This window comes from Dipodomys ordii, unplaced genomic scaffold (genome assembly GCF_000151885.1).
Source record: "Dipodomys ordii isolate 6190 unplaced genomic scaffold, Dord_2.0 Scaffold283, whole genome shotgun sequence".
NCBI classification, from domain to species: Eukaryota; Metazoa; Chordata; class Mammalia; order Rodentia; family Heteromyidae; genus Dipodomys; species Dipodomys ordii.
In genome coordinates this window covers 509465-532953 of record NW_012267499.1, presented here as the reverse complement: position 1 = coordinate 532953, position 23489 = coordinate 509465, and the positions used below count along the sequence as shown (strand labels likewise).

Genomic DNA, 23489 nt, shown 5'->3' with positions numbered 1-23489 from the left:
AGATAATAATATTTTGATAATACGCATTCTCATTAATCAAGTTAATACTAGCATTTTGCCACTTAGAAAGTTACAGGTTTAATATGAAAAATTGTCCTTAAAAACTATATGGGGAAGTGGCACTGTGGCTCAAGCGGTAGAGCACTTGCCTTGAGCTGAAGAGTACAGGGACACACATGCCCAAGCCCAGAGGTCAAGCCCCACGACGACAAAAAAAACAAAAACTTGTTAAACAGAAATTAGCCGGGCACCCAGTGGCTCACACCTGTAATCCTAGCTACTCAAGAGGCTGAGATCTGAGGATCGCGGTTCAAAGCCAGCCTGGCAGGAAAGTCCGAAAGACTCTTAACTCCAATAAACCACTTGAAAAACGAAGTAGTGCTGTGGCTCAAGTGGTAGAGCACTAGCCTTGAGCTGAAGAGCTGAGGGACAGTGCCTAAGCCCAGAGTTCAAGCCCCACAACAGACCCAAACAAAACAAAACAAAACCCAACAACAATATGGATAAACTGGGCACTGGTGGCTCACGCCTGTAATCCTAGCTACTCAGGAGGCTGAGCTCTGAGGATCATGGTTCAAAGCCAGCCTGGGCAGCAAAGTCTGTGAGACTCTTTTCTCCAACAAACCACCAGAAAACCGGAAGTGGCGCTGTGGCTCAAGTGGTAGAGTGCTAGCCCTGAGCTGAATTTGTGAGGGACAGCACCCAGGCACAGAGTTCAAGGCCCACGGCTGACAAAAAAGACAAAAAAAATTAATAATGTAGATGCTGAACTGTAAAAAATACTTGCGACAGGATATAATCTAATTAACCTTTTTCTGTGTAGACAAATGGTGGCCCGGAGTTTGCTGGATACATTGAGGGAAGTCTGTGATGATGAAAGAGACTGTATTGCAGTTTTGGAAAGAATTAGCAGATTAGCTGATGATTCAGGTATGTTTATGTAGAGAAAGTGAATTTATTCCTTCTGGGAAGATGTCTTTTACCAAATTTGTGATAATTGTTTTGTACTAGTACTAGAGCCTCACAACTCTTGTTTAACTGGCGTTCTCCCACTTGAGCCACTGCTTTACTTCTGTTTTTTTGATGGTTAATTGGAGATGAGAGTCTCATGTACTTTCCTGTCAAGGCTGGCTTTTTGAATAGCAGTCCTTAGGTCTTAGTCTCCTGAAAGCTAGAATCATAGGTTTGAGTCACCACTGCTTGCTACAAATTTGTGTTTTAAAATTAATGGAAAAATTAGTGTAATAGCAAATTTCTTTAAAATATTTTCTAAGGGCCAGTCATAGTAACATCTGCCTGTAAGCCCAATACTAGTGATGCTGATGCAAAAGGATTGGAAATTTGAGGCCAGCTTGGGCTACAGAGGTAGACCCTATATGAAAAAAATTAATAATTATTAAACCCACTAATAACAGAAAAAAGAGAATCGTTACTAAAACCCAGTTTATTGTAAGCCCATTTGGCAGAAAATTCACCCTAAAATGAATCTAAGAACATTGTTTTGTATCACTTATGTTAATATTTTAGGTTAATTAAATTTTAAAATAATTTAGAAAAAGTAAAGAGATAGAAAAAATATATAAATATGGTAAATATAACATTCTCTTGGGATGCTTGATTTGCAAAATAAATGAATCAGTCACTTATAAAAAAGAAAACTGGTTTATTAAGGTAGGATTATCTCCTTTAAAAATAAACTTTTATTTGAACATTAAAATACAGTAATGTTTTTTGTTTGTTTTTGCTTTTTGTTGGTTGTGGGGCTTGAACTCAGGGCCTTGGTATTTTCCCTGAGCTATTTTCTGCTCAGGGCTAGCACTCTACCATTTTGAACCACAGCTCCACTTCCCATTTTTTTGATGGATAAGAGGAGTCTCACAAACTTTCCTGCTTCGGCTGGCTTAGATCTCAGCCTCCTGGGTAGCTAGGATTACAGGTGTGACCTACTAGCCACCCTGGCTCTTAAGCCTATTTTTATACTTGATTCTATACAAAACCCAAAATAAACTTCAAGATCTCTTTTTTTTAAAGCCATTATTTAAATATATTTTTAATCTCTGACAAACTTTCTGGTATGTCATCAAGTCTCATCTTTTAATTTTTAGGTGAACTTATGGTATGTGAGTCTTCTCATGGGAATATGTTAATTTTTATGCAAAAATGCTTAAAATTCCTTAACAGTATAAAGAACATAATTAAGTTTATCAATAATCCACCTTTTGTGTACAGAATTCTTGTATATCCTTATTCTAGAATGGTTTTAGGAGAGTCTCATCAAGTACAGTTTTTTTTTTTTTTGTTATCCTAAAAAGTTTAATTTTAGGGGCTGGGGGTTTAGCCCAGCGGAAGGGTGCCTGCCCGGCGCGCGCAAGGCCCTGGGTTCGGTCCTCAGCCCTGGAAAAAAAAAAACAAACTTTAATTTTATTGCCGTTTTTAGACAGTTGACTGTTTCAACATGGCAGCCCCTTTTCATCAACTGGGACAAATTTGCTGAATTTCTAAGCTCTAGAATGAAGCAGTGGAGGACTAGATTATATTGTGTTGTGCTAAAGATTATGAGCTATACTGAAAAAGATGAATGGAAGGTTGCACTAATAGATATAATGATGAGCTTCTGAAATACAAGACACTATTCCAGACCTGACTCTGAGAAGAGCCAAAATAACCCTGAGATTTCTTTTTTTTTTTGTCGGTCATGGGGCTTGAACTCTGGGCCTGGGTGCTGTCCCTCAGCTCTTCAGCTCAAGGCGAGCACTCTACCACTTGAGCTACAGCGCCACTTCCGGTTTTCTGGTGGTTTATTGGAGATAAGAGTCTCACAGTCTCTCCTGCCCGGGCTGGCTTTGAACCTCGATTCTCAGATCTCAGCCTCCTGAGTAGCTAGGATTACAGGTGTGAGCCACCAGCGCCCGGCACCCTGAGATTTCTTAATGGGTTAATCTGACTGTAATGTCCAATTAGAATAGATGACTTTCGTAGGAATCTAGTTGTTAATACTTTTAATATTATTCCATTTTTTTCTTACTATTGAGAAATTTGCAAGTCTAATTTTGTGTTTTTGTATAGGTTATCTTTTTTCTTCTTCCTGGTTTAAAGTCCCTTTTCCTTGCTGTTCTACCATTTCATTGTGTTCTTAGGTTCACACTTACTTTACTCAGGATTTACTCTATTTCTTGAATTTGAGGATTCTTATCTTTCTATCAAGATAAGGGATATATTTTGAATTTCTTCCATTTTAAAAGCTGTTTCAAAGTCTAACCTGCTATCTGTCTGACTATTGAATGTTTTATTGCTGTTATCTCTATTTTTATTTTCAGGAATTTTAGGTGCTTTGTTTTCAGATCTTGCTTTTCTGACCTATTGTTTTGTTCAGTTACTTTTCTTTTATTATATCTTTAATATAAAGTTCAAAAGGAGTAAAATCTCCACAGATTTTTTATAGTAGCTGAAGTGTGCTAAGTGTTCTAATCCTTTTTTTTTATGTCCAACCTTTCTGTTCCTGAGGGATCATTTTCTTGTCTGTTTCCAAGTGTGAGTTCATTAGTGCACTTCGTAGAATTTTTGGTAGTTGGGTTTAGAGCATGGCTCAAGTAGTGGAGTTGCCTGCCTAGCAAGTACAAGGCAAGGCCTTGAGTTTAGACCCCAAGTACTGAAAAAAAGAAAAAGAAACAGTATCCATTGCATGAAACTACTAGGTATTAAATGCATACTGTGAGTGATAGAGGCTAGGATTGGAAGTAATTTGCTCCTTTCATTCACTGTAGACCTGTTAATCTTGTGAAAAGTACTGCATGGTTAAAAAGTAACATTGTAAGTCTTTTCTGTGCTGAGGATGAAATTCCAAAGCCTTCTAAATAGTCTCAAACCAGCTAAAGATGTGCTTAACTGTGAGCAAATGTGCGTTCTCATTGTTCTTATCTTTATAGAACCAACTGTGAGAGCAGAACTGATGGAACAAGTGCCTCATATCGCACTATTTTGTCAAGAAAACCGGCCTTCGATACCATATGCTTTTTCCAAATACTTACTACCTATTGTGGTTAGATATCTTGCAGATCAGAACAATCAGGTAAGATTTCCATTTACTTGTTCTTAAAAAGAATTTTAAGTAGCATAACGTATGTACAATGGCCTAGCCTGATTGAACCTTCTTGAATATTTTTTTTGGTGTAACTTTAGTATTCTCTTTTTCAAAAATGACAAGTCATGCTAGATATGTTTATTGTCTTTAATGGCATTTATAAATGACCTAGTAAACTGTATTCTCTCACTTGGCACCATGCTAGGCACCCCTCAGAAAGTTATTTTGTGGGACATCTTTACAAAGATGGCTTTGTGTTCCACTTCATCTATTAGAACACTACAAAGTTTTGTATTTGTAGTAGTTGAATAAAATAGCCACAACATTTATTTACCAGTTATGTATTTGAGTTGAGAAGTCTTCAAACAAAGTAATATACTTTGTTTATGCTTTGTTTATACTGTTGTTTGTTTTTTCCCCTAGGTGAGGAAAACAAGTCAGGCAGCTTTGCTGGCTCTGCTGGAGCAGGAGCTGATTGAGCGATTTGATGTAGAGACCAAAGTATGCCCCGTCCTCATAGAGCTGACTGCCCCAGATAGTAATGATGATGTGAAAACAGAAGCTGTGGCTGTGAGTAGAATGGCATTTCTCCTCTTATACAAAACTTGACTGATACAAAGTGCTCTTCAGCTGTTAGGCTGGCTTTTCTCCTTTATCATAGCTCTATTAAAGTAGCCATAAATTTTTAAATAGACAGGAATGGGGGGGATATAAAGACCTCCAAGAGAAAAAGTGTTTCACATGCTTAAGACAGACGTAACTATAAATCTTTATTATGCCAGGATGAAAAATAAGATGGTTATTACCAGTGCATTTAAATTAAAAACAGTAGCTATATTAAAGGAAGAAACATTTGAGCAGTTGCTATTGAGCATTTTCTAGACATTTTATAAGGACCGTGGAAATGGAAAAAGCAATACTTTCTACTTGGGTATTAAATCATATTCATAGTACCACGTATGTTACATGATGCTTTCTTCAATAAAGTCAAGTGTATTAGTAAGTTTTTGAGTTTTTCTTGATGTGACTAGCAAATATTCTTATTATTTGAAATAATAGGACATGTGTTAGAATTTACTAATATATGTTGTGGTTCATGTTGATGGTTTCTGAGTTTAGGTAGTAAAAGTTCTTATAGTACAATAGAAAAGTGATTAATTTCAAAGTTTATTGAAATCTGTTTTGTTAGTGTTTTCTTCTTTTTTGTGTGTCTCTGTTGAGACACAATTGAACCACAAGTTTATACATCTTCTAAATTACAAAAGGTAGAAATACATTAGATGATTACTCTAGTTTCTTTCCCTTGAACAATTTCTTTACTTGATTATTTTTTCTTTTAGATACCCAGTTATTAGTCAGTAATAAAATTAGATGCTTTTTTTCTCCTTTTTTTTTTTTTTTGGTCATGGGCCTTGAACTCTGGGCCTGGGTGCTGTCCCTGAGCTCTTTAGCTCAAGGCTAGCACTCTACCACTTGAGCCACAGCACTGGTTCCTCTTTTATAGAAATTAAATTTATATTACAGAAATAATCATTTTAAAGTGAACAGAGAGCGACATTTATCACATCACTTCTACTAAGTTCAAAACATTTGTAATTTAAAATTTGAGCATAACTCTTGGTTTTATGTTAAAGAGTCTAACCTGCTGTGTTATAACTTTTGGTGGTATTTAAAAATAATAAAATTGTTTAGAAAAAACAACAAAATAATTATAACAAAAATATATTTTTGGTTGGAAGTTTGTGGCTCTCACAGTTGGTTTATGTTTACTTTAGGCATAATATGTTCTATTATCTTTATTTATCCTAGATTAGTGATTCAGAGGAACTTTGGATTTTTAGCTAGGGCTTGGTGAGGTTTATTGAAAAAGCAAAGCTATTCTAGTCCCAGTGCTAAAATCTGAGGATTGTGCTGAACCTATGTATGTATGAGGAGAATTGCCAGTTTAGCTAGACACAAACCTGATAGATTATTCTTTCTACTTAAGAATTTGGTTACAATGTTTCTTTTGTAGTTTTCAGGAGACAGATTTTGTGTGTATTTTGATAGACTTCATGGTATTAGTATGTGTATCTGCACACAGCCATTATGAGGTTTGACTTATTTAGGATCTTTCACTTGCTAGGTTGGTATTCTACCACCTGAAGCTATGCTGCCAGCCCAGTTTGCTTTAGTTATTTTTCAGATAGGGTCTTGTGCTCTTAGATGGGGCTGGCCTTAATCCATGATTCACCCCCTTAGACCTCTTATGTGGTTACATTACAGGTGTGTGCTGCCACCCCAATTTCCAGATTGAAATATAGTCTTATTAACCTTTTTGCCTGGGCAAGTCAAACCAAAATTCTCTTGGTCTCTATCTCTTTAATAACTGGGATTGTCCAGCCCAGATTTTCATGATTATTTTTTTTTCCTGGTCCTAGGGCTTTCTGGGCCTGGGTGCTATTCCCAAGCTTCTTTTGCTCAAGGCTAGTGCTCTACTACTTGAGCCACAGTACCACTTCCCACTTTTTCTGAGTAATTTATTGGGGATAAGACTCTTCCTGCCTGGGCTGGCTTCAAACTGCAGTCTTCAGACCTCATTCTCCTGAGTAGCTAGGATTACAGGCATGAGCCACCAGTGCCCAGTGATTTTTTTTTTAACATTATAGTGAGTGATATTTTTTATTTTTTAAATACTTTCTGTTTGGTTGTTGCTAATCTATAGAAATAAATTAGTATTCTGGTATTTATCCCTCAACCTTAAATTCACTTACTTGTTTTGGTGGCTTCCTTGGATATCTAAATAGACAACAATGTTATGCATGAATTTTTTTCCTTTCCAATATTAATTCCTTTTTACCTCTTATATTTTTATAGTTTAGGAATAGATATAATTAGTAAATGATGAAGCAGATTTTTTTAAAAAATTTACTATGGGTTGAATGTACTTCTATAACAGACAGTTAATCTTCACTTGGCTTATTAGCATTCTGTATTAACTGAAACCTATGCTGTTGGAACTCTGTTCCCAAACTGAGACTTTGTATAATTAAGACACAGTTCCCATACTTGGATGTGCAGTAACCATGTGGTTTACAAGTTGAAGATTACCTTTATATATTTTCTTCTTGGCAGTACAGAGACTAGACCAGATCCTTCTTAGGGTAATCTTTCCATTTGTTCAGTCACCATGTTCTTAATAGAAAAATATAGACTTAAAAATTATCTGGAAAATGTTTTAAGTAATTGAATAATAATGATTAAGTAATATGGCAAATATGGAAGCTTTTAAGAATTGTCTGGTTTTCTGTACATTTAGTATGTATTGGTCAATTTATATTTCCTTGAATTATACATCTTTATTAAGTTACCAGATTTAACTTCGAAAATTTCTTACCTTAAAGATATTTTTAGTTGTTGTTTTTTCCTTATTTTAGATAATGTGCAGGATGGCTCCCATGGTTGGGAAGGATATTACAGAACGTCTTATCCTCCCTCGATTTTGCGAGATGTGCTGTGATTGTAGAATGTTTCATGTTCGAAAGGTATGATTATTGTATTAAGTATGTACAATTTAATAAGATTGGTGTGTGTGTGTGTCTGTGTGTGTCTGTGTGTGTGTCTGTGTTGTTCCTAGGGCTTGAACTCAGGCCTGGGTACAGTCCCTGTGCTTCTGTGTTTTGTGCCCAAGGCTAGTGTTCTACCACTTGAGCCACATCTCCACTTTTCGCTTTTTTTTTTCCTTTGCTGGTTAAGTGAAGATAAGAGTCTCACCAACTTTCCTGCTCAGGAGTCTTCAGATCCTTGGACCTCAGCTTCCTCATTAGCTAGGATTAGGGATGTAAGCCACTGGTGTCTGGTTAAGATTGGGCTTTTTTGAAGTTTTTAAAAGATATTTATTTTTATTTTTGTGTTACTGGAAATTGAATCCAGGGCCTTATTTGTGCTAGAGAAGCATTCTGCCACTGAGCTAAATCCCCAGCCCAATATAGATTGTTTTTAAGGGATTCTATAGGTAGTACTTTAAATTGTCAATGATACTTTTGTTTTCAGGTCTGCGCTGCCAATTTTGGAGACATTTGCAGTGTAGTTGGCCAGCAAGCTACTGAGGAAATGTTGGTAGGTGTCATAGGTATAACTGATTAGGCAACATGATACAAAGTAGCTTGTGAAGTTTGAAATGTCATCAGTTACTCTGTATTTTATTGGCACAGTCTGTGAGTATAAAGTAGAATGGTAATAGCTTTCGATGTACTTTGTTAAATTTCTACAATGTAGACACTTGAATTATGTTTTGATCAGCTTGTTTAAAATACAAATATATATGAGAAGCCTGGACTTATTGTTAACATCCCATTTGTATTAAATCAATATAATTTATTTACTTGAGTCTTTAATTTTATTGCAACCTCAAGTATTTTATTGAGTAGTCAACATATGAGTGTTATGTGTTTGTTCTATAAGTTCACAGATTTTCTGAAAACATACAAAATGAATTCATATAAAGCTATAACATTTTTCAACTTTATTTGTTTCATAATTATCATTTGTCAATGGTGAATTGAGATTGTTTACTAAAAATCACTGAGCCTTATAAGTATTAAATAGTTTCTTCAGATTTTAAGAAAATGCAATGTTTTAAACAGAGCAAATGAGAAAGAAATAACTGTGGAACCATCTGCTTTCCTCCCTGTGTAGCTGCCCAGGTTTTTCCAGCTGTGTTCTGACAATGTGTGGGGAGTCCGGAAGGCGTGTGCAGAGTGCTTCATGGCAGTTTCATGTGCAACATGTCAGGAAATCCGAAGGACCAAGCTATCAGCACTGTTTATTAACTTGATCAGTGATCCCTCACGTTGGGTAGGGTTTTTAAAAATTGTACATTAAGTGTATTTTAAGGTAGACATGATTCTATAAGAGATGATTTATGTTGTTTTATATATTCCTTCAAAAGTAGATGGTAGAAAGACTACCACATTAGAAGAATTTTAAATTTTAGTCTGAGGTTGTAGCTCGGTGGTAGAGTATGTAGCTGTCATACTCAATGCCCTGGATTCCATTGCAGCATTTTAAAAAATGTGTACCTTTTTGGGAAAAGCGGGAAATCCCTGAGTTCTTGTTTTCTCTTCTTCGTCCTTGTTCCTTCTTCCCTTTCCTTCCCTCTCTACCTTCTCTCCCTTTCTCTCCTCCTTTCTCCCTCTCTCCATCCTTCTCCTCTCCATTTCCTCCCTCTTTCTCACACACACACAATTCTAGCTTTTTAAGAAATCCAATGGAAAGTTTTTACCAGGTAGGTAAATGCTAGTAAATATATATTACATTTATTTATCTGTAAAATTAAGTTACACTCATTTATCTAAAAAGTATCTATAAAATTCACACATGTCTTTATTAAAATTTGCAGAAGGGGTTAGTTATTTTATCATTAGAGAACTTGGTCTATGGCACAGTTGGGTTTAATAACACATGCCAGTGCTTCTGTCTTTGAGGTCTTTGTCAGCTATGTCTATACTTACTTCTTCTATAAAACTCTTCTCAAATGTCTTATTTTAAAAAATCTTGATCCTGAAATTAATACAGAAATCCAATATGAAATGGAATTCTAGCCACCGTCCTCCACATGAACTATTCAGTACTAACAGTAGATAATGAAGGCCTCTGTGAAATAATGTTCCATGTCTGCCAATTGGATTGTATGCAGTTCTGATACATCTGGTGCCTCCTTGTTTTGAAAAAATTGGTCTTCCTACCTAAGAACTTTAAATGTATTTGTCACATTTTTTGGGGGTTTATTCCTTTTCTTTTCTTTTTTTTTATTTTTTTTATAAATTTTATTTTATTTTATTTGTGATCCTTTTATTTTCTGTTTAATGTTCTTGGTTCTCTTCATTGTTTTCTTAAGATTACAGCAAGGGAGCTGGGAAGGTGGCTCAGTGGTAGAGCGCTTGCCTTGCATGCATGAGGCCCTGGGTTCCTCAACACCACATAAGCAAAAAGAAAAAAGCTGGAAGTGGCGCTGTGGCTCAAGTGGTAGAGCGCTAGCCTTGAGCTGAAGAGCTGAGGGACAGTACCCAGGCCCAGAGTTCAGGCCCCACGACCGAACCAAAAAAAAAAAAAAAAAAAGAATACAGCAAGATTCTAAAGGCTTGTTTGCAAAAGTTTTATAGGATTTCATATTCAGATTATCATGGTTTGAATATTCAAGCCACAATAAAAACAATTGAAAGGAAAAATATAAAGATTTTTAAAGCTAGGTGAAGAATAATTTTGTAATTTGGAATCTGGATTTCTTTTATAAAAAACCTTATTCCCAAACATACTTTGGTTTGGTATGTGGAAAGAGCATATTGATTATTTAATATATAAGTGGAACTTTTTTTTTCCTGGTGGTATTAGGGTTTGAATTCAGGGCTTTGTGCTTGTTAGGCAATTACTCTGACACTTGAGCCATACCCCCCCCCCAGCCCTTTCTTCATCTGCTTTTCAGGATTATTTGCTTAGGGCCAGCCCCAGACTCTTACCTTAGATTTCCATGTAGCAGGGATCACAGGCATGAACCATTATGCCCTTGCCTGTTGATTGAGATGAAGTCTTGCTAACTTTCGTTGCTAGGATTGGCCTCAAACTATGATCATTACAGGCATTAGCTACCATGTCCAACCTTACATATGCTTTTTTATTTAAAAAAAAAAAACTTTGTGCATATATTTTATTATTGTCTTTTTTTTTTTCTTCTTAGGTTCGCCAAGCAGCTTTTCAGTCTCTGGGACCTTTCATATCTACTTTTGCTAATCCATCTAGCTCAGGCCAATATTTTAAAGAAGAAAGCAAAAGTTCAGAAGATAGGCCAGTAGAAGACCAAAATAGGTATAATATTATAACTTTGTTTTCCAATTCTGCGGTTTATGGACATCATTTATACTATTTTACCTCAGTATTCTTTTTGGAGGGATAACTTTGTCTTGAAAATAAAAATTGTTAAATTTGTCTAGCATTTTATTTTGGACTAAGAGTGGTCACATTTAGAGTAGTATGGTCGTAAACTACATTTTGTTTTAAATTTATATGATTGTTAGTTTTTCCAGTTTAGTTACTTATTAAATGAGAAGATATATCTAACTCTTAGCACATGCCTAGCATCTAGGCTTTTGAATATTGTTTTTAATAAAATTACCTAATAAACTGTTGGTATTTAGAATATAAAGGATGTTAGGGATGATGATTATTATCAGTGTTTAAGGAGTAAAACCTACTTTAAGAATATATTTGACTGGATGCCAGTGACTCAAGCCTACAATCATAGCTGTTGAGGATGCTGAGCTCTGAGGACTGCTGTTTGAAGCCAGTCCAAGCAGAAAAGTCCATGAGACTCCTACCTCCCCAGCAAAAAGCTGAAAGTGATGGTATGGCTTAAATGGTAGATTAGTGCCAGCCTTGTGCAAAAAATCCAAATGAGAGCAGAGGCTCCTGAATTCAAGCTCTAGGATGAGCATTCCCCTCCCCCCCCCAAAAAAAAATATAGTCCATTTTGGACTACTTTCCTTGCAGTCAAATGTGTGTCTTGACTTCTCAGCAAATAGAATGATAATTGTAATCTCCCAATTGAGCATTCTAATGATTAGCCATGAAGAAGTTTGCTGAAATACAGATTTTAAGTTAATCAATTTTCAAATAATGTGACTTTTATTTTTTAAAATTTGCATTGCTGGGTGCTGGTGGCTCACACCTGTAATACTAGCTACTCAGGAGGCTGAGATCTGAGGATCATGGTTCAAAGCCAGTGCAGGCAGGAAAGTCCATGAGACTCTTTAAGATAACCACTAGAAAACCAGAACTGAGGCTGTAGCTCAAAGTGGTAGAGTGCTAGCCTTGAGCAAAAGAGCCTCAAGGACCTGAGGTTAAGCCCCATGACCAAACCCCTCCCCCCAAAAAATTAGCATTAAAAATTTGAATTAAATTTTAGTCCTTAGAAATTATTATATTTAGGGGAAAAACTATATCTAACTTAGATCATAGGAGGTATACATAAATAAACTTCTACAATTACTCATGGGAGATGATTTGATCACGTGCTTTTGGAACAGTCTTTAATTGTTTGAGTTACCATAGTGTCTTGTCCCTCCCTTGTGATGATGCTAATGGACATTTTCTTCTGTAGGTCTTGGTACTGTGATATTTGCTTTCTTGGTGTTTTGATTTGGCAGTTCTTCCTTTCTTCTCTGCTGCCTTGTTTTACCTTTTTGCCTGTTCTCCTACTCTCCTGCTGAATAGCCAAACAAACCTGAGGTACTGTTTTTTGTAAAGGAAGAAAAATCACTTTAACCTTGTCTTCCCAGAATCTGTCAGTTCTTTTGACAGGAATTTGGCAAAAGTGATGAGGGGGGTGGAAATGTTATGTTTTTCACTTTTAAAGTTAGTATACTTTTTTAAATTTTGTTTTGTTTTTACTATTGACTTCCCTGAAGACTTACATAACTTTTATTTTCCAATTTGGAAAGTGTATATTTAGAGACATTGTGAATTACAGGATATTATGTCAGATAGGGGACTGCACCCTCTTTGTAAAAAAAAAAAAAATGGCAGGTAGTAAAGTTTTCATTGTCACAACCAGGCAGGGTCTGCCTTAATAGTGTGAAAACAGCCATAAGGTTGTGAATGGATGGGTTTGTCTGTGTTCCAATAAAACCTTATTGATGAAAACAGTTGTATGCCTATTAAAGCCATGCTTGCTGACTGGCAGTGTATGGAAAAGCTATTTAAAGATAGTTTAATTCCTTATTTCTTTTTTCATTGTAATGAGGTATACTTTGTACCCCTTGTTGTCAAGTCAGTGTAGCATTGGATTTTCATTATAGTTCTAGACTTTATTGAATTGTTAATGGTTTGGTGAAGAGAAAGAGTTTCTGGGTAAGAAATAAGGTGTAATTAAGTATTGTAAAAGCTTTTAAATACTTTTGACTTTGTCTAGCTTAGAAGGTGCTAGTCCCATATATTAGTAAGATTCAGAATGATTGGCTTGGTTGCCCTTCCTGAAATACTGTATTGGCTTTTGGTTTTAAAGTGTCTTAAAACTGTACGATTGTTGACAATGATTGATTGATTGATTGATTGTGCAAAATGTAACTGAGCACCTACTATGAACCACAGGTTGTAAATAGAAAGGTAGAACTTGGTTCCTATACTCAAGCTTTCCTAGAATTAAGATTTCTCTTAACAAATACCTTACAAAGTAAGCTGTTAAAATTCTGCATTTCCTCCATTATTTAGTTTGGTGTTTCACCTGGTGCTGGAAGTCATTTAGTACTCCAGGATGCATTTATTGATTATAAATCTCAGATTTGTCTTTCATTTAGCCTAAGTCAAGTTATTAATGCATCTTTGAAAGTGCTGATAAAGGCTGTTTACAGAAGCAAAGTAAAACATTCAGGTTTTAAAAGTGTAAGCATTCTCTTTTATATTTCTTGGAAGTTACATTGCCTGACTATACTGTGCTGTTTTGGTTCTCCTCGTACTTGCTGCTTTCTTTTAGGATGTCATGTTCAGTCTGTACCATCTTAACAAACGACATGACAGGGTATTCACTACCTTCCAAAATCCCTTCCTGACTTATCAAGGAAACTCAGAGCTTATTTCCTTTGTTGTTAGTAGCACTGATTCTAGAGCACTATTATTTTTAAAATTTTTATTATCTTAACGTAGTTGCCACTTTTAACAAAGCAGTTTATTGAATGCAATACATCTTGATCTGTATCACTCTTTTCAACATTCTCACCCACCTCTCCTACCAGCCCCTTCCCTTTTCTCTTAACCTTTATAGGATACATATTTACTTCTTTACTGCATCCTGCCCCTTTCCCTTTGGCCTCACTCCTCCCCTTTCTGGTATTCATTATCTGGTTTTTGTTTTGTTGAACTTTGACTGCCTTTTCTAAGGAATTATGCTATTTGAGTTCTCTCTTGAATCTGCCATATTTCAGTTAGTACATTTGTATACACTTGGTTACCACCCAACATATTCACTTAGATGTTACAAACTACTTCTGGCTTACACATGTGGGAACACATGCAACCTTTGTCTCTTGGAGACTGATTTACTTCACTTAACATAATTTTTTTAGGTCCTTCCATTTCTTTGTAAGTGATATAATATTATTTCCAATGAATGAGTAAAATTCTCACATTTTCTTGATCCATTTGTCCATTGAGGGGCATCTGTGCTGATTCCATACCTTGGCTATGGTCACTAGGGCTACAGTGAACATAGTTGTGCTGGTGGCTTTACTGTATCCTGGTTTGTAATGTTTTGGATAGATTCCCAGGAGTGGAATTGCTTAGTCATAGGTTAGTTCTATGTTCACTTTTTTGAGGAATCACCATACTGCTTTCCACAGTGGTTGTACAGGTTTACATTCCTACCAGTAGGGCATTAGGGTTCTCTTTTGATCACATTCACTAGCATATTAATTTTAAATCATATCTTTAAGTTTATATCTTTGCATCTGTCATGTAGTAGGCTGCAGACCAATATAATTTTCATCTTTTTTCTGATAGCTTCTTCACTGGGTCTCTATACATGATTGATGTCCTGAATGAGTTATTTTAAGAACACAGATCTAATATCAGAAACCTTAAGTACCTGAACTGCTTGGGCTAGATTTTGTCTATTGAGCTTAATACCGGCTCTAAAAATAAAATTGCCATAAATTTGAAAATACTTGGAAGGTGTGTCCTCAGAGTTTTTTCTGCTTTCATCTTAGAATCCATTTTTTTGGGGGGGTGCAGTTCTGGGACTTGAACTCAGGGCCTGGGCGCTGTCCCTGAAATTCTTTTCAAGTCTAATGCTCTGACACTTGAACCACAGCCTCACTTCTGGCTGTTTCTGAGTAGTATATTGGAGATAAGAGTTTCATGGACTTTCTTGCCTTGTTACCATTGAACCATGATGCTCACATCTCAGACTCTTGAGTAGCTAGGATTTAAGGCATGAGCCATCATTATTCAGGGAACCCAGTGCTTTTTAACCAGATATTCTATAGTTCATTTCTCCTCAAAATACCATTTGGTTTTCTAGGGCCAGCAGACTATGTGTAGGAAATCTGATTAAGCATAAATTTTTGTGGCCATGAGAAAAAACTAAAGGTTCTTTTTGAGAGAAATTTCTGATCCATTCTGTAGTGCTCCTGTTTCCGAATATCTTAGAGGCTAGGATGATTATTCCATTGTGCAGAATCACAGGGTTCCTCAGTTTTCAAAACCATGTTGTTTTTGTACAATAGCATTTAGAAGTCTGACCTTTGGGAATATCAGAATCTTGATGTTTAGCCACTTGCTCTTACACTGACAGTTATCCAGCTCCAGGAAAAATTGTAACTTACAGCATTTATTGTGTAAGCAGTTTAAATCCACACATGGAGTAATCCCTTCCAGAACTTAATTTCAGGACAACCTTTTTTTTGTATATTTGTTTCTTTTAAAAAACAACAACATTCTATGAAATATAAGTTTAAACTTACTAGTAAATTTACATTTGTTAAACAAGGTTTATGATTTTATTGCTAAGAATGTTAAAATCTAATTATAATGGCAAGGTGAGAAAGAGATGAGGAGCTTCAAGTCCCTGGAGTACTTTTCCATTTGAATGACCTTTTAATTAGGGTGTGTGTGTGTGTGTGTGTGTGTGTGTGTGTGTGTGTGTGTGTGTGTGTGTGTGTGTGTGTGTGTGTGTGTGTGTGTGTGTGTGTGTGTGTGGTGGAGTTTTCTTAAATGTATCACATTTAAATATATAATAGAAGCAGATTCAGTCCATCCAAACATGAATATATTGGCATTTTCATTAAACTGCTTCTGATGATGATCTTTGTTCAGATCGTCTCTCATTTACCTTCAGTTTCTACAGCAAGTCTGTGTTCAGCTTATTGTTATATACTGCTTTTATAATGATCTTGCAAAAAGAATATATCTAACGTAATTTCCTTAATTCTTGCATAAAAAGATAAATTCAGAGTTGCACAGTGACTACTTAGAAGTTTTTCATCTCTATCGCCCATCATTTCCTTCTCTTAGGGCTAGTGAAATCATTGTTACTTAGAATGGCTATCTTTCTTGTATTGGTTCTTGCCTTTTTGTGCTATTTTTTTGAATACTTTTCCTTCCCTTGGCCTCTTAAACATGATTCTTCTAAATACAATTCATGTCATTTCCTCCAAGGCCTGTGCTCCTACTTCCATGTGCTCAGTGTATAAGCTTCTCTTCTCACTACTCTGAGAGTAATTTGCTTATTTTTCATTTCTTCTCTGTTTGCCTCTAATTATAATCTCATTCACATTCAAATCCTCAAACCTGGTATCATTTCCTGGTTCCTAGTAGGTGCTCAATAAGTGCTTGTTAAATTTTATGGAGTTTAATTGAGAGATAAACAGTAAACTTATATTAGTGCTTTAGTTTAGATAGAATGGGCAGCTTCTATTGTGGACTTTAATTGGGATTTTGTACCATTTACTAGCTAAATTATTACTTCCTTTTGAGGGACTTTTCTGGGGACAGAGATGGAATTTACAGAAGAAATAAAACTTCTATTTTCAGTTGAGCAGATTTTAATATATTTTATGAGTTAGTTAATAGATTTTTTTCCTTTCCTCTTTTTATATAAGCATAAAAACTTCATCAGCTTTTACCTTGAAGCAGATTGGCAATACAAATTCTAAAAATCAATTAAAAAATCTTAAAAGGCCTTGTAGGAATTTCTTTTTCCTACTGTTAGTGAAATTACCATTTTATTAGATTTTTCAGCTAATAATAATGCTTGCATATGCATGTAGCCTTATGCTCAACAGGTGTTTATATCTCTGAACACAGAACAACTGATGGAAAAAGAAGCGTTATGAGTAGTATTCATAAACTATTCAAGTTGTGTGGATAATTTATAAATTTTAGTATTTAGCTTGTGTAAAGGCTATATGTAATATCTTTCATTGATTTGTTTTCAGTAATTATTTTTATGTTTTTATTTTTTCTAAATAAAACAATAAGGATCTGCAATCAAGATGTCCCTGGGGAAGGACAGATGAGGTCAGAAGCTGTTCCTTCAGATCTCAGTGTATCTAATTCCAGTGTTAAACTGGAAAACATGCTGGAAGATGATGCTGTAGAAGCATTCAGGAGCTCTTCAGATGAAATAAGCATTCCAGTGGACAGTTCTTTACTTTGTACTTTGTCTTCAGAATTTCATCAGGAAGCAACTAGTCATGAGAATGATAAAACACCTGGTAACTACCAGTCTGCATTGCAACCAGAATTTGGCACCAGTTCCCAAGATTCTGCTCCCTTAGATCAGGAATTGTACAACTCTTTCCATTTCTGGAGGACTCCTCTTCCTGAAATTGATCTAGATATAGAACTCCAGGAGGACTCTGGGAAGAGTCCTAGCTCAGAGAGAGCAGAGGAAGCACTGGAAGTTCCTGTGTCTGGTTCTCCAAACATCACCATGGCCACCAGGAAGGAACTAGAAGAAATGATAGAAAACCTGGAGCCCCACATTGATGACCCAGATGTTAAAGGTATGGAAGAGTTAGGCAAGTTTGTGCTTTATTCTAAAATTGTTTGAAAAAAAAATGTTGTGGCATTAAAATTTTTTTTTCCTGAAAAGTCTCCTTTTTTTTTTTTTTTTTTAGAATTGGCATGATAAGTCTTTATTTTTAGAGAAATGTATTTAAGATTGTTCACTGTTGGAATTCCTGTCTGATTCTGCACTTAATCACTGAAAGCATAAGTGTATTTAAAACAAAAACCAAATTTTGAAAACTCCTAACTTAAGGTTTTTCTAATCACCTACATTTTTTCCCTCAGTTATAAAACCAACATTGAAAATTCCTAAACTATTATTAGTTTGTTCACTGTGGAAAATACCCATTTTTAAAGCAGATAAAGTGAAACCTTTAGTAGTCTTATAAAAGATTATGCTATAAAACATGAAACAAAAACCCTTACATTTGAAAATCGCATCATTTTGTAAGCTAGCAGTTGTCTTTATTTGCCTTTTATTTACCATTTTTAGAGATTTCCTACTATAACTTTTTGGGGAAAATTAATTATGACCAAATGTGCACATGTCAGTAACCCATTCCTTTTATTATTTTATGAAATAAATTTTTTTCTTCACTGTACATTATTTTTATTTGTTTAGTTTTGGTGGTACTGAGATTTGAACTCAGAGCCTTACACTTATGGTGCTTTACTGTTTGAACTACACCACCAGCACTGTTTTCTGCTGGTTAATTTTGAGATAGAACCTCACTTTCTATAATCTACCTGCTTCCTCTCAAGCTGAGAACACAAGTCCAAGTACTATATCTAATTTTCCTCTTCAAAGGTGAACTTTTAAGGACTTTTCTGTCCTTATTGGTCTCAAATTTCAATTCTGATTTCAGCCTCAAGTAGTCACCAGTGCTCAGCTAGATTATTATTTTTTAATGAAAACTTTACAGCTTTACTTTATATTATTCCTCATTTATGCAAACTCTCATCATAGATTTTTTTTTTACTACTCTCAGCTAGTTCTGTACATTTCATCACAATACGATAATAGAGCAAGTACTGATGGTTTTTTAAATCTTATTTGGCAAACTAGAATCCTAACCAAAATCTGTGGGGTTTTTTTGTTTTATTTATTTATTTATTTATTTTTTGGTCGGTTGTGGGGCCTGAACTCTGGGCTTGGGCTCTGTCCCTCAGCAATTCAGCTCAAGTCTAGTACTCTACCACTTAAGCCACAGCACCACTTCTGGCCTTTTCTGCTTATGTGGTGCTGAGGAATCGAACCCAGGGCGTCATGCGTGCGAGGCAAACACTCTACCACTGAGCCATTTAGCCCCTAAAATCTGCTTTAATGTCTTTTTTCTTTCATTTTTCTCTTACCCTTAATTGAAGAGAACTGGGCACAGAGAATTACTTCCCAGTGATGTCCACAGACAATTCCTGTCAGGGAGTCTTTACAACTTTCAGCTTTATTTAAGTTTTATTACTTATCATTGTAAATTTTATTAGGCTTGTCATACTTTGATAACTTATTTTTCTTAAAGTTCATTTTTATGGTAAAAGAATTGGTAGCTAGTTTATAAGCCTATTCTGAGGTTCTCATATTATAATACTTGATAGTTCTGTTCCACATATAAGACATTTAAAATGGTCAGTTACAGTAGTGAATGAGCTGCTGTAAATTTTTTTCAGTAAATAAGCTAAAAATGATTTCCATAGTTTTCTTTTTGAAAGATCTAGATGTCAGTTTCTGAAGATGGCTAATCATACATTGATTTAAAATTGCAACTTCACAAGGCATAATTGGTTTTAATTTGAATACACTATCTTGTGTTTAACTTGTTCATAGTTTAATACTTACGATAGATAAAATTTATCACATTGTCAGTAATGATGATTCCTTGAGCAGCTATCCACTGATCCAGGGAGTCATTCACTGAGCAGTACTTGTGGAGCACCTCTGTGAACCAGGTACTAAATATATACAACAGGAACCAGATGACACTCCCAGCCTTCGAGAGCACTGAAGTGTGACACTTGGATACTAAGTGGCACATGGTACCAGTAAGGTCTACCATAAGCAGAAGGAAGCAGGTGGCAGTGTTGGATTTGCTGCTTAGGCTGCACAGTTCTGTAGCATTTGATATTGCAGACATACATGTTTAAGCTGTTAATTTAAATAACTGTTCTAATTTTCCTTTGTGTTAGAAGGTATTTTGAATTGCAAGGGGTAAGCATTAATTTGGGGTACATTTTCCTTTTCCATTTCTAGCATTATGGCGCAATGAGAAAATGTCTACATTTTTTAAAGGAAAAACTTCAAAAACAATTTAAAAATTAAGGTCTGGCTGAGATGTATATTAAAATTACATTGCCATGTACATTTTTTCTTGATAGTAAAATAGGAAAATGATGGAGACTTACAGGCAGAATCTACCTAAAGAAGGGCACATTATCAAAACTGATTTATTTCACCTCTATGTGTGTCACTTTTTTTTTTCTAGTTGCTGTCCTGTGGGAGGTGTCTTGGGAAATAAAAACAAGACTATAGTAATTTTTTTCTTCTAAGTCAGCTTTTGCTTCAGTCTTTCAAAGTTTTACCTTCCTTTGAGATGAGATTTTTTTTCCTTGTGGGTTTTGGTCATGAATGTTTTGATACTACAGTGAAATGCTGTTATCAGGGAGGGAAAATGTCTTCTGTCAGTTGTAGAATACAATTGATCTTGTGAATCCTTTGTGGAACAATCTCTAGAATAGATTCAAGATAGAAAAACACAAGGTAGAATTACACCCTTTCCTGAAAGACTTCCTGAGAGAATTTGAGGTCTCTTTTCTTTGTTAGTAGTTTTCAATTCTGGCATTTGGGATCAGATTCAGCATTAACCTAAGTAAGACCCACCTACCTAAAGTACTGAGGCAGTTTCTGATTACCAGCTTAATCCATCACGAGGTTCATAGGTTTCATAAACATAAACTGCTTACACAAACGTAAATTCCAGGTAAAGAAGGAGGCCTTTTAAAAGCAGTCCTAGTTAAGAATCATTATTAGGAACTTCCCAACACTGTTTGTGAGAGAATTGGAGATTGTGAAGTTATGTTGTGACCATCTGTGCCAACTTCCTCAGGAAAGAAGTGTGTTTTGAGATTTCCAGGTAGCTCCATTTCTGATAGATGTTGCTGTGGACTGTATTTCTTCATAAATTAGTGGTTAAATAAGCAAGATTTATTTGGCAGGCTCATGTTCCCTAACCATCTTCTACATGGATTGTGTTGCCTAATTTTCTCTCTCCTCTGAGTTCTTTTCCATATATCAGTGGAATTAAACATGGTGAACTGGAATAGCTGAACTGATAGTTTCAATTGAGAATGATAGTGGGTGACTATATCAGATACTAACTGAACTAGGGAGAAATCAGCTATCCCATAATAATACTCCTGGGTCTCAGAATACCACTCTAAAACCTTTAGTAAGAAAACTAGCAATAGGTTTCAGTAACTTGAGTCACAGGATTCCTTTTTTTTTTTTTTTTTTGGGTCCGGTCATGGGGCCTGAACTCTGGGCCTGGGCGCTATCCCTCAGCTCTTCAGCTCAAGGCTAGCGCTCTACCACTTGAGCCACAGCGCCACTTCCGGCTTTCTTCTTTTTGCTTATGTGGTGCTGAGGAATCGAACCCAGGGCCTCTGGCATGCAAGACATGCGTTCTACCACTGAGCCACCTTCCCAGCCCCAGGATTCCATTTTTTTATGTAAAGTAAAAGGTAGGTTTGACAGAGACTTGAAGTTTTACTTAAGATTTCTCCTGATGGTACTTTGTATGCAGGTGTGATATTTCAGTAGTCACCTATGTTTGTAAAACTCTGCCTCCTTTCTGTGACTGGAGAGTTTCAGGATCAAGTGCCCTAATGATTCAGCCTAAGTCCTATGTGGCTCCCCCCATCTTATATCAGTTTTCTAAAGGAAAAATGTTCACAACATTTCATTAAAATTTTTATGAACATACAGATTTAAAATAAGGATTACTATGGATAAAAGGAAAGTTTTTAGTCTACTTTGAGATGTGACTTTAGTCAGACATTTTCTGTGAAAGGCTCAGATTTAGCAGTCACAGCTCAGAACATCTGTGATGCACAAGAGACCCCCTCACATGTCATATACTGCTGTTGTACAGAACATTTTATTTAACCATTGCTTAGTCTGCTTTGAGTGCTTTTGTTGGGAAACTTGAAAGATCCCAAAAGGGAGAGCTAAAGTGATGTAAATAGTTATTACAGTTCTAGCTGAAATTCTGAAAACAGTGAAAGTCCTCCACAGCACTTTTCCTCACTTAAATAATCTAGCTAATGTTGATCCACTAGATAGAATAGGATCTCCTCATGCATGTGTCTTGCATACCTGTGCCAAGTACTACACTTAGTACTGCAGCATATTAATAAGTTGTCTTAAGCAGTTAATGATTATTTTAAGAACTTAATATCATATTTTGCACATCTGTATGAATTACTTGGAATAAATGCTAAGCAATATTTTTATACCAAGTAGTTTATGAGGGGTAAAAAGAATGCTATTTAGTTCATGCCATTACTAATGTTCCAACTCAGGGCTAGGGCACTGTCCCTTTTAGCTTTTTCACTGATGGTTGGTGAAACAAAGCTCCGCTTCCAGTTTTTGCTGGTTAACTGGAGATAAATGTCTCATGGACTTTCTTGCTATGGCTGGCTTTACCCATGATCCACAGATCTCAGCCTCCTAAGTAAGTAGGATCACATCTACCACTGGTAGAATTTTTTTTTTTTTAGTTTTGAATTTCCTTTATAAGGCAGACAATACTGATTTCTAGATTTAACAACCACCATATAGTAAGTTGTCATTTTGATTCATGAAAGCAAGTTATTACTCATATAGAATCCCTGTGTTTGAGACAAAGTATATGAATTTCATTTTCATAAAGAATTAGGTGAGAATAAAATAAAACAGGTTGCCACAAAATCTTTATAATTCCATTGTTTTATGTTGGCAGGATTTGTGTGACTGCTCTTCTGATAAAATAGCTTAGTAAGTAAGCCTTATTAGTTTGACTTATAAACTACCAAAACATAGTTAACTTATACTGAAATTGACCCCTTTTAATATACTGGAGATACCTCTCACAACTAGATAGCATTTATTTGTCCATACTAATGCAGAATAATGTACAGTAGTGGATGGGTACTTTTAATCTCATGAAAACATAATTTGTATTCTACTTTTACTCTTGAAGGACTAATGATTTTCCCACATTAGAAATTATTTTCAGCTTTTGATGGCAGTATCAAAACAAAGTGTGCATTTAGCTGATACAGAATCATGCCTGTGAGATCCTGCAGTTATTTCACTCACCCCATCTGTCTCCTTTACCCACAGCACAGGTGGAAGTGTTGTCTGCTGCGCTGCGTGCTTCTAGTTTGGATGCTCATGAGGAGGTCATTGGTATAGACCAAACACAGGAGCTGCAAGAAGAGCAGGGTATAAAGGAGCTACCCAATTGTAATATAAGTCAAGAAGAGTCTGTGCCTCTAATCAGCGAATCTGTTGAGGTAATGAGCTCAGTGGTACTTACTGAATGAGAGCAGTGTGTATCAGCAGTCTATTATTGTTGGGAGACAATTTGTGTTAATCACTTTCTACTTTAGTACCTCTGATGTTTTAGCTCTTTCTTTTACATAAAGTAGAAGTAATTATTCTCACCACATCCTGTCCTTGTCATATTAAATGCCTAGAGAAGTAAATCCTATAAGCCCTGTCTATATGACCATTTTAGTGGACTCAAATGTTAATGTAGCTCACTGCAGTGAAATAGTCTTACTGGAAACAAAGCCCTTTATCAAGAATAATTAACTCTTCCCTTTTCTTTTTGGAGAG

The 23489-nt window shown here is 35.7% G+C and overlaps 1 protein-coding gene across 2 annotated transcripts in view; it reads left to right on the top strand.

Annotated features, from left to right (window-relative positions):
- Positions 1-23489, top strand: part of Ppp4r1 (protein phosphatase 4, regulatory subunit 1) — a 67246-nt gene that overhangs the window by 21633 nt on the left and 22124 nt on the right. For both annotated transcript variants that reach the window (XM_013036396.1, XM_013036395.1), the window contains exons 4-12: positions 824-930; positions 3927-4069; positions 4505-4651; positions 7498-7605; positions 8114-8179; positions 8759-8917; positions 10797-10924; positions 17087-17613; positions 22992-23164. In XM_013036396.1, the coding sequence (XP_012891850.1) occupies positions 824-930; positions 3927-4069; positions 4505-4651; positions 7498-7605; positions 8114-8179; positions 8759-8917; positions 10797-10924; positions 17087-17613; positions 22992-23164 (1558 nt within the window). The remainder of the gene's footprint in view (positions 1-823; positions 931-3926; positions 4070-4504; positions 4652-7497; positions 7606-8113; positions 8180-8758; positions 8918-10796; positions 10925-17086; positions 17614-22991; positions 23165-23489) is intronic.